This window comes from Cyprinodon variegatus, unplaced genomic scaffold, assembly GCF_000732505.1.
Source record: "Cyprinodon variegatus isolate N-32 unplaced genomic scaffold, C_variegatus-1.0 Scaffold241, whole genome shotgun sequence".
NCBI classification, from domain to species: domain Eukaryota; kingdom Metazoa; phylum Chordata; class Actinopteri; order Cyprinodontiformes; family Cyprinodontidae; genus Cyprinodon; species Cyprinodon variegatus.
Window position 1 is genome coordinate 744,563 of NW_015150694.1, and position 19,270 is coordinate 763,832.

Genomic DNA, 19,270 nt, shown 5'->3' on the forward strand with positions numbered 1-19,270 from the left:
AAATATATCACCATGCATGTTAAGATAAAGTAAATTAAACTTTTTGAATTGTGTTACTAAAATAAATAGTATAAACTTTTTAATGAAACTGTTAACTACTTAGATGTACGCGCTGTCATTTATTATACTGTATAATTAGAACTACGGTTGTTCTCAAAGTCGGAATCTACTTTTTAGTGGTAATTTCCAAAGTTACTGTTAGCTTAAGACCATTAAGAATTGAAAGGTCACTATTGCTGTAACAGACAAACTAGGAGCCACTGATTGGCTGAGGTTTGGTCGTTTCATTTCTGATGATGATTAAAATACCTTTTGTTGCTTTATTTATTTTTTTTTTTGCAGTTTTATTTAATCAATGTTACAAAAATAAGTTTTTGAATTTTCGGCTTCAGTCATATTAAGATAAGATCCCATTTTTCATCTGCTAGATCAGAGTTTTCAAGCGCTACAAATCGTTCTTTGGTTTACTTGATTATCAGCCAATGAGCTTTTGGCCTTTTTTTTTTTTTGTCATATTCTTTTGTTTAATGCCCCAATGCAAAAAGTACTGGCTCCACTGGTAAATTTAGCCCAGAACCACCACTGCATATTTATATTTTAAAACATTACCTTAATTTCATTTATGGCTCCCACACACATCAAGACTGCAACTTTGGAGTGGGACCCAGTGCTTAGGGCATTGAGCTTGGATCCTAGAGGTTCTGAGTTCAAGCCCCACTCCCACAGACTAACACAATGGCTCCTTGAAGCAACACCCTTAATCCCACACTGCTCGCTGGGCACCGCACAATGGCAGCCCACTGCTCCCCAAAGGGATTGGTTCAATGCAGAGACTTCATTTCGATGTTCTGTACTAGTGACAGTGTAATGGCAATTGAAAAAAAAAACCTGAAAAAAAGTTGAAATTATTCTTCCATTCTACAGCAAAAAAATCGTCCTGTTTTTTGGATTGGTACAGTAGATATCCGTAATTTGTGTTGATATATCTTAAATAACTATAGATTTAAGCAGCATTATATGGTGAATGGTTTTCCTAATCAGAGCATACCCTTTTTGATTTCAGGAAAATATTCTTTAATTACAGATGCATTTTGACAGCATTGGCTTCAGAATAGTAAAACAGTGAGGTCTGATTCTCAGGAAGTTTATATTGAGCTAAAATTAACAAAAAATTGTCTATTGGCAGAAGTAGAGTTGAAGAGAGGCCAGTGCTGTCAAACTGTTAATATGTTTTGTGTTTCTCTTACAGTTTCATGACCTCCTATCCCAGACCACCTCACCCCTCAGTCAGCTTGACCCCTACACAAGTCGCTCCATGGACATGCTCCTCCCCTTGACCGAATCGGACAGAAGGCGAAGAGCACTTGACCAAGACTGTAGCATTTCCCTGCGTTCCTATAATGAGAGGCCGCGTTCTGTTGTAAGTTCTTCACTTCTTTCACTTATTTCGGTTAAAGAATCCACCCACCACAGCTTATTATGAGAGAATCAATAGTTTAAAAATTGAGGAGGATTCAGCACATTTGGTTTCCTCCCAGAGGCAGAACTGTTATGTTCATCCGCAGTTTAATACAGCCTTATAATTAGTGGGCAGATTTTAATTCCATCCAGTCTTGCTCTAAAAAAGAAATGCCTCTTTGTCCATTTAGTCACAATTATTAAATGCATTTTCTATTAAAACCTTTTTTATCTGGTAGGATAAAAAATAAAAATATTAAATAACACTGCAGTGTTCTGTGGCTATAAAGTCTGCAACTCCTTGCAGATATTAATGATATATCTTCAAGATCAGCAGGCTAAGCTCAGTCAATGGTCCCTGAAGGTTGAAATATTTGGATGGATTTATTCCAGTTTCTTCAGGTGAGAACACAGAAATACCCCCGAAAGCAGGGATAAAAAAAAAAAAAGTTGAAGCTCAAATGTTTGCTAGATTTTGGTCAAATTCTCTGCAAAAAAATGCTAAAAATAGGAATGACCCATTCATTTTGCATTTATGCAAGAATTCTGTTCTTGCATTTGCATATAATCATTCATTTTTCATAAAAACAACTTTGCTGAAAATTAAAATATGCCTCTCAAATTATAACCCTGCCCTACAGCTGTGTTTCATCTCACAAAGCTCAGATCATCCTCCCTGAGCGTCTTGGATTATTTTGCAAGGGATTGAGCTAAAAATATCCTTGTGATCAAATTTGAGCATTTGCTAAAGGTCAAGCTGCGACACAAACAGTCAAGTTGCAATCCTGGTCTCTGCCTCACTGAGGCCAAGAAAGAAAAAGACACAGGAACATCCCCAAAACAAAATAAGGAATATGTTGCACTGCTAAGTGAGAATGACATCTTCAATCCATAGATTTTTGATAGAGCGTGTAGTATTATAATAAGTACATGTGATTTATGAAAGAGCTCAGCACATCCTGCACTGACCTAAAGGCTGAAAATGCATGAATATTTATGAGCTTGCTGGAATATATATATAAAAAAAAGAGCCTTACTATAAAATGCTGACCAGACAGACTTCAGAGGCTTTTACTTTAATATGCAGCAGTTAGAGGTCTTTTGACTCGGCAGCTTAACAGACACATATTAGTATCTGAAGTCAAAAAGTATTTTTCTTTGAATCTTTTACCCAAAGTTTAGGTAAAATCCCTTTCTTAGCTGTTTAAGGTAGGATGCAGAGATATGAAACAGGGCTGTGACACTGCATTTCTGCAGGAGCGACACAGTGAACGCCAAAAAGAGTCTCGTTTAAACTTCCGGCCCCAGAGCCAGTCTGCCACGTACGCCACCGTGTCTGCCTGGCATCACCAGCCTGAGAAGCTCATCCTGGACTCCTGCAGGTACGAGGCAACAGTAAGTATCCTTTTCTGTCTTCAGCGGACCAGGTAAAAAGAGATCATCTGTTATGGTCTCTTTCTATTCTTTGATCTTTCATTAACATTGATGATAATGCATTTAAAATGTGTCTTTTTTTTCCTCAGTATTTAGGATCATTGATAATCAGGGATTTACGAGGGATTGAATCCACACAAGATGCCTGTGCAAAAATAAGGGTAAGTTTGAAAGATTTTTTTTTTTCTTTTTTGATCATTACTCAAACAGCTTTATATATTCTTTTTTTATTATGAGCCAAATGCATGATTCTGTTCCAAGGTTTAGACACTCTAATAATGGGGATAGTATTAAATGTTTAGATATTATTAATTTTTAGTTGACATATAATGCAATGGACAGCTTGAATTTCTTTTAACAATAGGACAGGGTGCACAGTTTTGAACTTTATACTAGATTTTAATGAATTCACATAAAGTTAAAATCATTTGCACAGGCTCAAAGCATACTCCCCCAGTAGCCTTTAGACGGTTGGACCACATGCTTCTGTTGAATTAACAAATTTCTGGATTAATGTTAGTTAATTATTGGCCCTGAATTTGGCAGCATATGCATCACATACATAAGGTGTTATTTATAACACCTTAAATCATTTGGGTTGTATTCAGAGCTTTGAAAAACCATGCCTGAAACATCAACTTATCCCTAAAGGCACCATCTCTGGTGTTGGCTAGTGATGGATGTTCTAATGGGGCACCTAACAGAGTTCACGTTTTAACCATTTAGTTGTTTGCAATTGAAGTCAAACTGAATAGTAATACAGTAGCCTACAGTTTTACAACTATTTTGTGCAATGCACAAGCATTACGCTCGGTTCTCTTGCCCCTCAGTATGGTTTTACTCTCACAAAGCTTGACATGTTGGCAACACCTTTGTGGTTGGGATGCAACATGTTGACTGATTTAGAAATATGGATGGTTATATATACGTATCTTTGAGAAAAATTTGGTAAAGTCAACATTCATGGTCATAATAACAGCAAGTAAACTACTTTTGTACTTAACAAAATAAGTAATTGATTAATCCCAGTAAAAGAACAACAATCCCCAAATGAAAGGGTATCAATAAAAAAGATGTGCTTTGGAAAGTCCCACTGCTCTTATTTTAGTAACTGTTTATTTTTCGAAACAGAACCATGATTTCAATCTCATTTATTCTAGAAATCGAAGGATTCCAAAAAGGGCCCAGTTGTCATACTGTCCATCACCTACAGAGGTGTGAAGTTCATTGATGCTGCCTCAAAGGTACCATCCTCTGTGCTTATTAAACAGTCAACACTAACCCTGCTATCACTAGATAGAGACTGATTTCTTTTTACATTTCCTGTCAGACTATAGTTGCAGAGCATGAAATCAGAAACATCTCGTGTGCCGCCCAGGACCCGGATGACCTCTGTACGTTTGCTTACATCACCAAGGATTCAAAGAGTGGACACCACTTCTGTCATGTTTTCAGTACTGTTGAAGTCGTAAGTATTCTGCACTTTAAGAAAAACAAAGAAACATGTAAACCTGGGAGGATATTCTCAAGACAGGATTTCTACAAAAAATAAATAATTTAATTAATGAGTAGATAAAAAGGGAATTTAGTTTGTTTGTCAGCAGCTGCCTGCATTTAAACCTAACAAGCTTCTCATTCATTTTATTTATATTTATTATTTCTATTTTTCTTCCTCTGTCTGCTCATCAACTGGCTTGATTGGAGTCCAAACTTTTATTTTTGCATTCTCTTACTTGTTGTATGAATTTAGATTTTGAATGGTATATATTAGTAACCACTGTAAGCAGGCTGTGAAATCACTTTTCATCATTTTTTTAATCAGTAAGGAAATCTCTTAAAGCTTTTAACTTCTAGATTTTGTACAAAAACTTATTCGATACATTAGTGAGATAAGCAGGTTATTCAGGTTAAAGGCTTCTGTATTTCGGGAATTTTGCATGTGTTGGCATTAAGATTGATAAAAGAAAAGCATGTTTGTCATGTTGAAAAAAAGAGGCCAAATAATGTAGGCCTATACGTTCTTGCCTTTATACATAGACAAAGTTTTAGTCAACATTCAAACTTTTAAGCAACCTTCATAAAATGTCCTCCAGACATTTAAAAAGCCCTCGAATGTTTCAACATGTTGCTACGCCATAAACAAATCCTAAAATATTTTGTTGGAATTTTATTTAACAGACCAACATAAAGTAGAAATCTTAAAAAATATATATTTTTCTGAATTCTTTAATAATAAAAACCTAACGCATAACTTTGGCATTTATATTCACTTCTTGTTCCTCGCTCCTAATGAAAGCGTATAGCAAGCTGTTAGGTTAAAAAAGTAGGTTCGTAAAAGAGGAACTGAGTCTACACAGAAGAGGGATTTTTAACAACTTCTGCAGAAGGAGAGAGTTACATTCAGCTCACCACTCTCTGACTGACTTCCTCTGCAGAGACTTTTTATTAGCAGATCATAACACATTGGGTGGGATACAAAATAGAGCGTTCTTCTGACAAGGCAATTGATCAGGTCATAGGACAAAATGCTCCTCTGATTGAATCACAGCACAGAGTGGTCTTCTGATAACTGTGATTAGCCTTGCACAAACATCAGCAATTTTCTACCACCGTTGCATGACAGTTTGCAGTAAACAGAGTGAAGCATCTCATTTTTCCAATGTTTCATATGTACACACATTAACTTTATAATCATCATTGAATAAACCTAACACAAGCAATTACATCCAGACTCTAATAATAGTAACAAAAAAATAATAATAGCTATGGAAAAATGTTTTCAATCCTGGCATACATCCATATTGGAGTATATTCTGTCTGTACATTTTTCGTTAAAAAAAAATCCTGTCCTAAACTTTGATTCAGGCATGCCACACTTTTTAGATCATTTTTTTTTAGAAAATGTCTACAACCGTTGATCATTTCTAATCAGCTGAATAGTTATGCATTAATTTCTGCTTCCTTGTAAGTTTTATATTTAACATAAAATAACTTAATTTCAATATTTTTGTAAATGCTCTACTAAGACAGGCCACTGAGACAAAGCTTTACCATTTCGTTGTCTTAACCTTTTCCCCTGTTATGCTGCTTTTCTTTTACGCAACCTAGATCCAAACCTATGAGATTATCTTAACACTGGGGCAGGCATTCGAGGTGGCTTATCAGATGGCAGTGCAGTCCAGGGCGAGACAGTATGTGCCTCCAACATCTATGGGCTCAGAGTTCATCGAAACCAAAACCAGCCGCCCAGTGTCTCAGTCGTGGAACAGCATGAGAAGATCAGCGGTGAGTATATAAAAAGAAGAAGGCACCTGGCTTTTATTAGGAGTTTTGTTTTATTTTGAAATAATTTCTATAAGGAGAAGGAACAGGCAGAAATATGCAGCTAAAGAGAAGGACCAGGCAGAAATATGCAGCTGTGGAGTCAGTAATTCAGAAAATATACACAGACCTTATGACCGATTTTTTTCCCCTTCCCTACTCAATTCCCAACAGGCCACCTACAAAGGAAGATTTGCTGTGTGTGGGAAAAAAAAGTGATGAGTCATTACTTTTCCACCAGCTTCTTCTCACATACCCCACAGCACTGAAAGTCACTCCTGATCAGTGGAGATTTTCAATTGGTGCATATACGGGGGGGGGTAAAAAGTGATGAATGAAAGCTTTATTTGTTGCTTACAGTCAGATGAAATATTCGCTGCCGTTTCTAAGTGCTCATTCCCCCGGTGGGCGGACACGCCCGCAAGTTCTCACCTCTGATTAAGTGGGCTGCGAAAATGTTTACCAACCCCCCGGGGGGTGTATTGACATATTGACCTTTCAGCAGGCATGTAATAGACATTCAGCAATCACTGTCACCTGATACCGCAGGACCAACTGCTTATGCAGAAACACAAATCATTTTGTTTTACCACCTGCCTCTCACTATAAAATATGGAGTATATGCACACATCTGCATAATGAGGCTGGCTCAGTGTTTAGCTTTTAGATGAGACGGGGACTGATTCCTGTCATCTGTGATTACATTTAATGGTTCGTGTTGCTGCAGAATGTTGTTGGTTTGAACAGCTTTTATACATCATCTCCAAAGAGCCTGCTAAGCCCAAACCCACACATTTCCAGTTGTTACAACCTAAATGGTTTTAGTGTTTACATGTCTCATTAACAGCTATATATTGGATGACATGGTGGTGTGGCCGGAACAAACACAATTTTATCAGCTGTATTACCCAAATATGGCTGCATCCCTGTACATTTGAGTATTATTTTAAAAAGCTCATTTATCACAAGATTTCCTCTTCATCACAACTTCTATTTTCTCCAAAAGAATGAGTGATCAATGTCCTGAAAAAATTTATCTAAAAATAGGTAAAAATGTACTGAAATGAAAACCTGTTTTGCTGGTCAGTAAAATGATCTGCCAATAAAATTAGTATTTTGCCCTTAAACAGGATTATAAGATAGTATGCACTTGAAATAAGATAAATATGTTGTTTTCTTTTTACTTTAATTGTCTTATCTTCTTGACATATTGTCCCACCTGCTAAAAACGGGGGAGAATACATTTATTTCAAGAAATTAAATTTTCAAAAATGTTGGCTTGCAGCTAATAAAACTTCTAACCTCAGTTTCTCAGAAAATTATATTACATAAGTCAGCCAATAAAAAAAAAAAGTCCACCTAATGAAAATGAAGTCCACATACTGTCAGTATTTACACTAAGTAGTTGCAGGTCTCATCACTCCGTCATGGCATGGAGGCAACCAGTCTGTTCATTCCTGAGGAGTTAATGAAGCCCAGGTTGTTTTAATGGAAGCCTTTATCCTCTCTGCATTGTTGGGTCTCTAGTCTCTAATCTTCCTCTTGACAGCAAACTCGCTCAGCATAAATCCCATAGATAACTCTCCTGATCCCGTAAGGCGATACCATGGTAATTAACCCTCTGATTAGCATCTTGTCTATGCAGACAAAGTTTTTTTTATGATTTTTTTTTCTAATTGTATCAGTATTTCGGTAATATGGTGAGACACCGGCACCTGCTTGAGAACGAAATCTCATTAAGCTTTTTAACGAGGATGCATGAACTGCTCTAAATCCTCCAGCTAGAAGGCTGTGCTGATTTCAGATGCGGTAAATCACAGCGGACAAACCACAGCAGATGACTCGGCCCAATAAATCATCGCTGACTATGCAAATTTTTAAATATATCCAACATTTTGGCTGTGCTGCTTTTTGCACAATGTTTTTTTTTTGTTTCCACTCAACTTTCCATAAAATGCTTGAATAGAGCCAACTTCACTTGTAATTACTTTTAGTATCTGATTGCCTTAATGCAGCCTATCCCTGAACATCTGCTGGACAACTGCCATAACATCAAACTTTTGAAAAATAATTTCTAACTAGTCTTTTGTAATAAACTAGTTTTTTGGGAAACAGTTTTTTTTTTTATAAGCTGCAACCCAAATTTCATCAAATTAAATTTTTTTTGGTTTAATTGGTCAGTAGTAAGACCATTCAAAGTGCCGTACATGAATAGAACTTAAGTAGAAGTAAATTACATAAAGAATATTATATTGCAGTAGCATTTTAAAGTGGGTGAAGAAACAGTTGGATTAAAATTTGATGTTTAACGATGCTTCAATTAGCAGTTTGAATTTAATAATCAGGCAATTAAACAAGAGGTTTGGAATTAAAAGGTTTCAGCACCTTCATATATATAAATAAAAGTGATACAAAACCTAAATGAATATTATAAAACAATTTGAATATATTAAACTCTGTGCAGTAGATCTATGAAGTTTTTCTTTTGATCTGAATTACATTAATAGTTCAGTTTTTTGGGATAGTCTGATATGTACCTGAGGTTACCAAAACACACCCCTCTGCCCTGAACTGTTTGAAACCGTGAAGCCAGTCCTAAGTATGTAGTTTGACAGCAGCCTGCATGGCTTCGCAGAAAAAACTAAGCCTAAAGCAAACTGTCCGCCCCCACATAAGCAGCTGATCCATGTGGTGAACCCACATCTAATTCCAGCATTTCAGAGATGATATGGGAAAATCTGACACCCCACTCTTGCTCTTTGTTTTAAAGTAATTAGGAAAGACTTTTATGGTAATGGATCATTAGTAAGTGTCAGCCAAATTCAAAGCTCCTTCGAGTTTCTCTGACAGATGCATAAATGAAGAAAATATGCAGGAATAAACCGAAACTGTGGCTAAAAATTCACAGACGCAAAAAAAAACATTAAGATGCTAGAATTTGAACTGAGATGGATAAATGCCAAAGAATAAATTAAATGGATTCAATAACGACTGTGCCAAACAATAAAATGCTGGAGACACAAAACAACCACACATTGGATTTGTAGTATAATCTGAGGTAACTTCTTTTTTTTTTGGTCTGTGGTCATCTTACACTTCCGTAGGATGAGTAAAGGATGTTTCACATGCCTTTACTCTCTGTTTCATAATCCCTCCATATTTGTCAGGCATGCAAAAGAGCTGATGCCCCTGACAAAACAAATGAAGATGATGTTTAATTAATCACATTCTGCTCCACCCTCACCACTGCCACGTGCACCTCACGTCAGCATGTGTAGAAATCCAAAGCTCCCATGAGCCGCCGTCCTCAGCTGATGCTAACTGGGATTGGACGGTTGATACTCAGAGCCAAAAATCCCTGATTGGAAACTTGTTTTTTTTTTTTTTAGAAATGGTTTAAATATTCTGCTGCCGGGTTTCTTCACTGTCCATGAAATGCTCTGTCCCTCCTCTCCTGCCTTCTTTATTATAACATGTCTTTGTTCTTGTCTTCTTGGTCCTCCTGCTTCCCAGGGCGCCCCTCTGCTCGAATGCCGCTGCTGTCACTGTCACACGTGTACTACCCACCGTCCTTCCTTCCTCCCGTTGCACTCTGTTAGCCCTGGAATCCAGGTCCTTCTCTTTCCTTTTTTCAGCCCACAGTCACCATACATCTGCTTACAAACAAACTTCCCTTTTCTCAGTTTATTATATTATTTTTGGGGGGATTCTGCCTTGCACTTTGACTATTTGCTTTTGTGGTTCTTAATATTTTTTTGATCTCATTATCCTCCTCATCCCTTTACTTTCCCGATCTCTCATCTCCATCCTACATATAAGAGCTGAAGTGAAGTAAGCGTAGGTTTTGTGGGAAGAGTCATTTGACTTAGTCTCTAAAAATGACGGCATGGTTGTTTCAGATAGATGGTTGTAAAAGGACAGTTTTTTTAAGGCTATTTTAAAGTAATTTTATCAGCATAAAATCTAAAGAAATAGGCATCCGGAAAGAGCCGGCGGTGCCTCTAAACTAGTTATCAGTTTTATTCCTTAGCACCCAGAGAGTCATGTGTTTGGTTTGCTGCTGTTGCTCACAGAAGCTGAGTTTTCTCTGTCAAATGTCATCCATTCTCTGTGGATTGAGCCCTCAGTGTCTGTGATTCTAACCTGATCACTGGACTGACTGTACCTCTAATCCATATATACGTGTGTGTGAGCTGAGGACTCGCCAGTGTGGCGCAAATGGCCTCCACTGCCACACGTCTCACACCTCCTCCTCTCGTCCCTCCTCCCTCCCCATCCCCCCCTCCGGCAGATTGACCCCCTGGAGATGGACGCCGACATGCAGTCGCTGGGCAGCACCACCTGGCTCTGTGACCAGCGAGACTCCAACAGGCGTCCCGTCAGCACCAAGTATGAGACCACCATATTCTGAGGCAGGAACTTCCCCCCTCCCTCCCCCACACAGCTGCCCCCTCCTCACTGCACCTCCCTTGTACTTTTCGCCTCTACCCTTGCATCCGGTTCTCTGCTCATCTCTTTCTCTCACACACACTCAGAGAGATATATATACAAGTGAGCCCGTGCCTTCTCACTGTGATGGTATAGCATCCCTCAGGGCTGCCTCTTCCTGCACCTTCCTTTGCCCTGCCCAGCAACCCACGCCGACCTCCTACATGCCATGACAAACACTCCTGCGGCTCTCCTGAGCTCTCCCAACATCCCCGGCAGCCTCCCTCGCCTGTTGCTGCTGCAGCCAATGGCGGAGCCTTGGAACGGATGATCCTGGACTGATCTCATTTTACAGTGGCCCTGCTCTCTCTCGACCAAACTGCCTCTTCCTCCTCATCCTCCTCTTCCTGACAACTTGCATCTGCCTCCAAATCCCCGATAGCTCCCAAAGGTTGCATCTTTATTCTTCTTCTTCCTCTTTCAAGACATTCTTTTTGTTTGGTTTTCCTTCGGTTTTCTCCACAGGCTAAACAAGTATGTTCATTTTTGATTTGTTCAGACTTGACTTCACAGCAAGTTCAAGTATTTTTAGAGATGTTGTGTAAGGTTAAACTGGTCTGTGGGTTTAACTCTTAAATGAACAGTTTGACATTTTAAGAAATAAAAAAATTTCTTGCAGAGATTTGAGAACATTAATAATCTTTAATATTTTTTAGCAGATGCCGCAAATCTAAATTTACTTGGTTTAAAACATGACTCATACAGTTTCTGTCATTTGTGCAAAGCTAGTCACTGCAGGGGGCAAAGTCTAAGTTTGTAGTTACCCTGCGTTTAAAAAATTCAGCACAGCTCCTGCTGTTATTTCTCAGATCTGGATCAGCAATAATCCCTGCAGCTGCCACAGAACTAGAGGACAACAGATAACACAGGCAGAAAAAGTAAGAAAATAATGTTTACAATAGAGTGGAAACAGATTTTGTGCACATTTTGTGCATAAGTTTTTTGCACATTAAAAAATATTTAAAACAAATCCAGAAATTATCTGAGTAAGTTTTCTAATGTTGATATAAATTGTTTAGCTAAAAAAAGCTACTGAAACCTCTTGTGGAGTGAAATATACTTTTATGTCACATTATAGCTATTACAGGGTAATAAGAAGTTATAGATAACCAAGTTTTGTGATGACAAATATCACATGAATAGCACTTTTATGACTAATTAGTACTTTATTACTATCATTTCTTATCAAATCATTAATATTCTTTGCATAATGTTGCTCTGTTCCTTTAAGACCCCCATAGATAAAGCTTCAGATCAGTAGTAAAAGCATTTTATGTTCACATTTTCAAGTATATTTTTGGCTTTTGGTTTATTAATTAATTTGTTTTGTTTCAAGAAAGTTACAAGTTATTTTTTTTTCCTTTCTCCATCTGTAGCCTGTCCTGTCTTACCAGGCATCTACCACTGTGAGGCACTATGAGGAGGCTGCTTTGCTAGCATGGGACACAAGATGGACAAATACATATAAATATAGTGAAAGAAAAACAGCAACATGCAGCAAACAACCTGTATTTTTTTACTCATTTGTACAGTACTCATAGTAAGACCACAAATGGATTGGTCACAAATCGATCACTGATGTCTGAACTCAAAGCTGACTGAGAACTGAAACCTTCCTACACGATGTTGCGATATCTATAATCGACTAAAACTCCCAAGTAATCCCCTATCCTGCCAAACTCCAGCACCCAACAGCTGCACGCCTCCAACCAGTTTTTAAAAGAGGGGAAGGAGAAAAAAAAAAACATTTTTGGCTTTTCTGCTGTATTTAATTGTGACTGGCTGGGAAGATGTTACATAGATGATGGTACAGGTTTGTTGAGATGAGTCTGGCCTTGTACTGCCCAGTGCCTGTTAGCATTAATGGTAGCGCTGAGAGCCTGCAAAATCTTCTTCATTTAAAAAAAGCAAAACTAAAAGCACTGTGTTTGAAAAAAAAAGCACTATCCCTTTTAAAACTTTGTTTTCCTAAAGTGCAAGTGGAGTATTAGTGCATTTTGTGATACTTTTTTAAAGATGGGAAGTAACTGAAAATATCTCAATAAGAGGTAAAAGAATGAAAAGAGAAAGAAAAAAAACGTAAATATTGACAATAGTCCCATGTTTCACTTATTTTTGTATTCAACACATGAAGATTTCTTTTAAGAGACTGCTCTGATGTTTTTAAGTGAGGTTGTGTTAAAAAGGAAGAAGGAGTTGATCTCTTAAATCAGTAAACAAATCTTTTGGTGTCTTCATTTAAAAATCCAAACGAGCTTCTCCTGAAGAGTGAAGCTAATCAGAGTTCCCATTGCTGGATGATGCTGAGGACAGAGTGTCAGTGTATCGCTCAGACCTGGGGACAATTAAGAGACAACGATTAATCTAACGGTCAAATTGTTCGGTTTGTGGGATGAAGCCAAATGGGTGAAATATGTTACAGGTCTTCAAGCCAAAAATGTTCCTTTCCTCATAATCAAAGTTTTCTATTTTTGAAACCCTATTGATGTTAAATAAAAACTCCCCCATTACTTTGGTTACATCCTCCTTTCATCGTATAAAGACACTTATTGGATCAATGAATAAAATAATAAAACATTTGTGGTGTTAAACTGAAGGTGGGACAAATAAAATAAACCCTAAAATGGCTTGAGACATTAGCACGATGTAAAGGAGCTCTGCGCTCCTTCCCTGCAGCTACTTTTTAAACGCAGGCGAAACTAACTTGTTTTTTTTAAATATAATGATTACTGCACTAAATTAATTGACATGTTATGGTTTTAACATTGTCTTATTTTTGGGGGGAAATTAAGCAGCGACTGTGTCTTTTTTTGCAAAAATGTAAAAACTTATATATTTTTTATTCATTTGTTTAAGAAGCCTAAATATTAATCTGTTTAAGTAAATATAAACAATTATATGAAAAGAGATAAGGAAAAAAATGGGCTCAAATTCTGGATCTTTATATCGTTATTAAATGAACTACACATTAATACACTTATTATGTATAAATAAAACATACATCCAGAACTTCTCATCCTTATTTATTAATTTTTTAAGCCCTTAAATTTAGAGAATATAGGCTCATTTGCAACTGTTTTTTACTCCAATACAACAACTGAAAGGGTTGAAATAGGCTTATAAAATTGTGTTTCCACATACAGTAACTACCAGTAAAAAAGTAATGCAGTGTATTAATATATAAAATAGTGTATGCCAAAAACATCTACAGTTTTTATTTCAACAGTCTCCCAACATGAGCATTTCTTTTTAGCATTTTAAAATTTTTCAAAAGCCTTTGCATAAACTGATTTAAATTAAGTCTTTTTTAAAATACTAGATTTCTCTTTGGCTTCGGCCCTTTTAGCTTCAGCCTCCAGGACTAACTCATCAGATTTTTCTCTTAATGAAGACACCAAAACAATAATGTGCTGCAGGTAAGATATGAAACTCTTATAACCTTCTAACATAGCTCCACTTAAAACAAAATTGTGAGCCGTCTCTTTAACATGAGTGTAACATGAGCCCCCTGCACAGTTTGGTGCACAGTTCCCTTTATAGCATAGCTTATTATACATGTATATTAAATAGTTGGGTTTTTATTTACCACCACTTCTAAATTTGAAACAGATCACTTAAAGTTTGTCACATCACCTGAGAGAGCCAAATCTCGTCCTGTTTTGGTGTCCGGTTCATGCGGTAGATCTGTAAAGCTGAAACCATGATTATTCAGACAAAGTATTTTCCTCCTGCACTGTGATTAAAAAAAATATGCTGATTGTGAAATTGAGATATTGGGTTCTTAATCCCCGCCCCCACCGCGTGCACTGCCAGCCGTGTGTCCTGTATGCTTTGTTTCTGTCTGTCCACGTGGATTTGGACTGCTGCATCACTGGCCGCTGTCCTTGTTTCTCTGTGTGCCGCAGGAGAAGTGAGGGACTGAGCTCCTCTCCAAAGACAGTGTGTCTGGAGACTCTTTAGATGTAGCTGCTGTGTGTGCGGAGCCGTGGTTATGTCATTGCCACTTTGTTCCGACTTTTATCTGTTAGCTTCCACTGATGATGCATGTTTGGCAGTGTCTTTGTGTTTTGTCCCCTCTGATGCACTTGGCCTGAGCAGTCTCTGTGTGTACTGTACTGTAGCAGCGTCTCGTCTCTCGCTCTTTCATCTGCCATATGCCTTTTATGTTCCCTCTCTCAGTTTACATCCTAATTCATACCCATCCATCCGTTTCCACCGTTCTCACAATTTCTGTCACACTCGTCCCCCCCATACCACCTCCACCACCACCATTTTGTATGTCACCAAGACAACCTGCTCTCGTATGGCTGCACACTATTAAGAAAAAAAAAAAAAAAAAGCATTACACTTTAATGAAGAGCAGCTATTTAAAGCAAGTTTTTGGTAGCATGATGTGGCTGTGCATGTACCGGTCCTCTTTTTTAACATTCGTATTCTCCCTGTGTAGCTCACCCCAACGTTCAAGTTTCCGGACACCAAGCTGTGAGTTGAAGGGGAGCAGCCGATGCGAGTGTGTTTGCGAGGGTTGAATTAGTGCACAAAGCAGAGGGAAAACGATAAAAAAAGAGGGAGAAAGGGCCAAGCGGCGTTATTCTGACATTTATATCTCACTCTGTACACCTTCTGCTCCTGCACTGCCCCCAAGATGAATCCCTAACTCACAGCCAAAAGGTAACTTGTGGTCACACATCACTGGCTAAACAGGAGCTGTATATCAATCCTGTTTGGAGAGAGGTCAGACAGTATGGTCAGGTCTAATTCCTGGCCTCCATCTAACTGATCTTGTCCTGTAGGTACTGTTATGTTTAGAGCTCTGTAGCCCGTTAGTATTACTATTAATGAGAATTTCTACTGATTAAGGTGAAGAAGATGAATGGGATTTGATAATGAGTGACAAAATGTAGAGAAAAAAAATAAACTGTTCCAGCATACAATGCTTTGCCCATATTTGTGGTCAGAGTATAGCTTGTTGTTGAAAATGTGATACTGTTTCGAATTTCAAAGCAATATTATATTCATGATATTAAATAATACAAAGACTAAAGAAACCCTCTCAAGTCGGTTGTCAGCATTGATTTTCTTTACATGGCTGAGCAGTTAAAAACAGACACATTACACCAGCTGTTCAAAATCAAAAGTGACATTACAAGATGGTAATTATTGTACAATTGTGCTTTCATTGTTTTCCCTGCTGAACAAGATTAGTGGGTGGTGCAACTTCTAATCTAAACAAACGATTAGCCCCGTTTGTGCCTCTCATGTACTTTATTATTTTCAAGTTGCGGAACTGAGTTCCTGCGGATCTTTGAAAAGAGAAAAAAAAAGGAAAGGAAAGCGAAGATTAGTATTGCTGTGTTTCTCTTGTTGGCATTCAAAGAGCAGTTAAAATGCAACAAGCACGAACAAAGCATTTACGTGTAAAGCTGTTGTTTTAAGGGCTCACAGAAAATGAATTTAATGAGAAAACTTCACATTATAAACTACCTTTATACAGTTTTGTTTTGCTTTTTCCATGTGCTCTGTTAAGATGTAAAAAAAATGTACACTTATTTATATCTAACCTCTGTAACAACTTAAATGAAGTTTTAGCTCACGAAACGAGTCTAAAATCGTGGAGCAGCAGAAGGAACACTTTCCTTTAAGGATCATGGAGGCTGCTTCAAACAACACGTTGTGTTTTAAAAAGATATAAAGATATATTCGATGCTTTCTGAACATTTAGCTTGCTACTACGCACAGCTCTGCTACTTTCCACCCATCCCACTGCAACAGTAGAAATTCACTCCAAATTTGAGAATTGAAAATGCTAATGCATGTTGCATCTTTCCAATTTAAACTCCTTAAAAAAAACAAGAAAAGAAACAAAAAGATTAGTTGTAATAACTTAAATATTTAAAGTGCCAAAATGTAAAAAAGGTGTCTAAATCATGAGAGTTTGATGCCAAACAGTAAAATAAAGAAATAGGCTAAACAGTAAGAAACTGTTTTTTTTTTTTACTTTCCTAAGTGTAACACTGAGTCATGATGTTGCATACAGTAAATTATCAATTTAAGCTTTATTATGTTGTTAATTTATTAAGTTTGTGCTATTGATTTATTTATTTTTTTAATAGAAAAACCCAACAACCACAAGGTCTTGACATTAGGAGTTGGCTTATATTGTTAAATATACAAGGACATAATTGCTGGTACCCCTTTTTTAACAAAAGCAAAAAACCCCAATGGTCACTATAGGAGGCTATGAGACCATCTCAAAGCAGTGTGGTGTTTCTGTCACTACAGTTGCACATATTAATAAAAAATTTAAGATGTAGTCTACCTCCATGGAAGTGGCCACAGGAAGAAGTTATGACAAAGAGACAAATAATATAATTGGCAACGAAAGAAACTAGTAAAACGTCCAAAGAAATTAATGGTGAACTTCAAGTTCAACTTTGTTTGAGCCAAATATGAATATAAAAAATTGAATATAAATCATGAAAAATCCAGACTGGAATTTGCCAAACTATACATTGACAGGCCACAGACCCTCTGGGAGAAGGTCACATGATATCAGATGATAACAGATGAGATCAAATCTAACTTTCTGCCAAGGCACATCGGGTCTGTGTTCACATATGTTCACAAAGATGGCACTCTGGCACTGGGTGTCTTGAATATTTGCAGGGTGCAATAGAATCTCCAGAATATCAAGGAGTTTTAGAGAGAATGTGCTGCCCATTGTCAGAAAGCATGGTCTCAGTTGCACGTCACGGGTCTTCAACAGGATAATGACCCAAAGCACACAGCTAAAAATGGGATTATTCTGAAGAGACCTTCTATGAGCCCAACTTAAATCCAATTGGGCATCTTTGAAAGGAGCTGAAACATGTCATCCAGAAAAGGTAGCCTTCAAAAGACAACTGTAGAAGTTTACTCACGAGGAGTGGGGCAAAATACCTGCTGAGAGGAGCAGAAGTTAACTGGCATTTACAGGAAGCATTTGATTACAAAATATGAAGTTAAGGGTACCATTTTTGTCCAGCCCTGTTTCATTAGTTTTTTCTGGTTGTCTTGCTAACCGTACTATTGAAGAATAGACATAAAGCATAGTCGGACTGTCATTTTCATTGAATTTTTTATTAGTACTTTTGTCAGATTCAAATTATTTCTTTGGCCATTGTGTTTTTGTTTAGTTTTTTTTTGTTTTTTTTAGTTTATTAAATGAGGGGTACCAGCAATTTTGTGTGTGTCTATCCACATTCGTACATACATAGATATTAAAACTGATTTTAATAACCTTTATAAAGTAGTCTCAAAGGCTTTAGAAAACTAGTTTCAAGGATGATTTAATTATTATGAATTATGATAATAAGGTTTCCTTTGAATTTCAGTGCAGCATCTTCTCTTCATCTTCTCAGCATCTGCAGGTTCACTTTGGCTGGTGTTGAAACTCTATTACTTATATTACACAGCAAATCTCCCAAAATAACTTTAGCCGAGGAAAACCATAACAAAATATTGCAGGAATTCAACTTAAACGGCCCAACAAATAGTAATGGATGAAGAAAATGATATGAGTTGTCACAAGTGACTAATCACCCAATCAAAGGTTGAATTGTGAGAACTACATCACATTAGACAGCCAATCATAAAGGCTGGCCTCTGCATGCTCTATTAATGTACCAGAGATCTCTCAGTTCTAAACAATCTATTTCTATAGTCCGTATAACTGCCTCAGTACTGAGAGTTTTATTGTCATTTGATGCTAGAATTATAAACATAACAATTTTCATTTTATTATTATATTAAAGTACTTTTCTATTAAATAAAATCAGACTTAAACAATCTTTGATTTTTCTCATGTGAGAAGAGTCTGTTTAAATAAACCATTAATTAACCATAAGGACATGAAATCCCGAAACTTTGAGGACTGTCTCACTAACGGTGGAAATAAGAGTTTTGTACGACGAAATATGACCATTGTGTTAAAGTCACATGGGAAAGAGAGCTCCTGCAGACAAAGCATAACCAAAGGTGTTTGCAAAGGGAGCAAATCTATCATACATTTAGATCAAACTAAGCTAAAATCAACCACTTTGCCAGATTTACATACCGTATGTAGCGTGTGTTTTTGGAGTCCCGCTGTAGCAGCTATTAGCTATTTAACATGGTTAAATTGACACTTCAGCATCTAAACCAGTTCTGCAAAGAGATGAGCCTTCAGACCCTAAGGGTCTGAAATCAATAAAAACTGAAGCTAAATAAAATATTTCCGTCAAGTTCAGAAATCTGGTAAAAAAAACTGTATTTTGGTGGATTTGAGAGTGTGAGTTATTTTTTAAACTAAAAAGCAATAAAGGCGTATTTTAACATACTGCTTAGTGCGTTCATCACCTTAATCGCTGCCCACAGCTCTTATTCTGAAAGGTTGCTGTGCTAGCAAACAGACAATAAGCTTTTCCAAAAAGAAAATAGCATAAAAAAATACTTATCAAACAGATTCAAAAAACTATTAGTACTTTAATTAAAAATAAAATAGATAATATGCGTTTATGATCACCTTTTTCACTCAGCTCATTACTTTTAA

At 37.1% G+C, this 19,270-nt stretch overlaps 1 protein-coding gene across 12 annotated transcripts in view; it reads left to right on the forward strand.

Annotated features, from left to right (window-relative positions):
• LOC107089148 (ankyrin repeat and SAM domain-containing protein 1A-like) overlaps positions 1 to 19,130 on the forward strand; it is a 75,909-nt gene extending 56,779 nt beyond the window's left edge. For 3 of the 12 annotated variants that reach the window (XM_015381751.1, XM_015381750.1, XM_015381758.1), the window contains 9 exons: positions 1,250 to 1,420; positions 2,716 to 2,853; positions 2,982 to 3,053; positions 4,053 to 4,136; positions 4,223 to 4,360; positions 6,001 to 6,177; positions 9,727 to 9,825; positions 10,505 to 10,602; positions 15,149 to 19,130. In XM_015381751.1, the coding sequence (XP_015237237.1) occupies positions 1,250 to 1,420; positions 2,716 to 2,853; positions 2,982 to 3,053; positions 4,053 to 4,136; positions 4,223 to 4,360; positions 6,001 to 6,177; positions 9,727 to 9,825; positions 10,505 to 10,602; positions 15,149 to 15,230 (1,059 nt within the window). In that variant the 3' untranslated portion in view covers positions 15,231 to 19,130. Of the gene's footprint in view, positions 1 to 1,249; positions 1,421 to 2,715; positions 2,854 to 2,981; positions 3,054 to 4,052; positions 4,137 to 4,222; positions 4,361 to 6,000; positions 6,264 to 6,294; positions 7,317 to 9,726; positions 9,826 to 10,504; positions 11,580 to 12,077 lie in introns of those variants that run through there. The other 9 variants (XR_001481419.1, XR_001481420.1, XR_001481421.1 and 6 more) reach the window with 9 other exon arrangements.
• Positions 19,131 to 19,270: the final 140 nt, after the last annotated feature.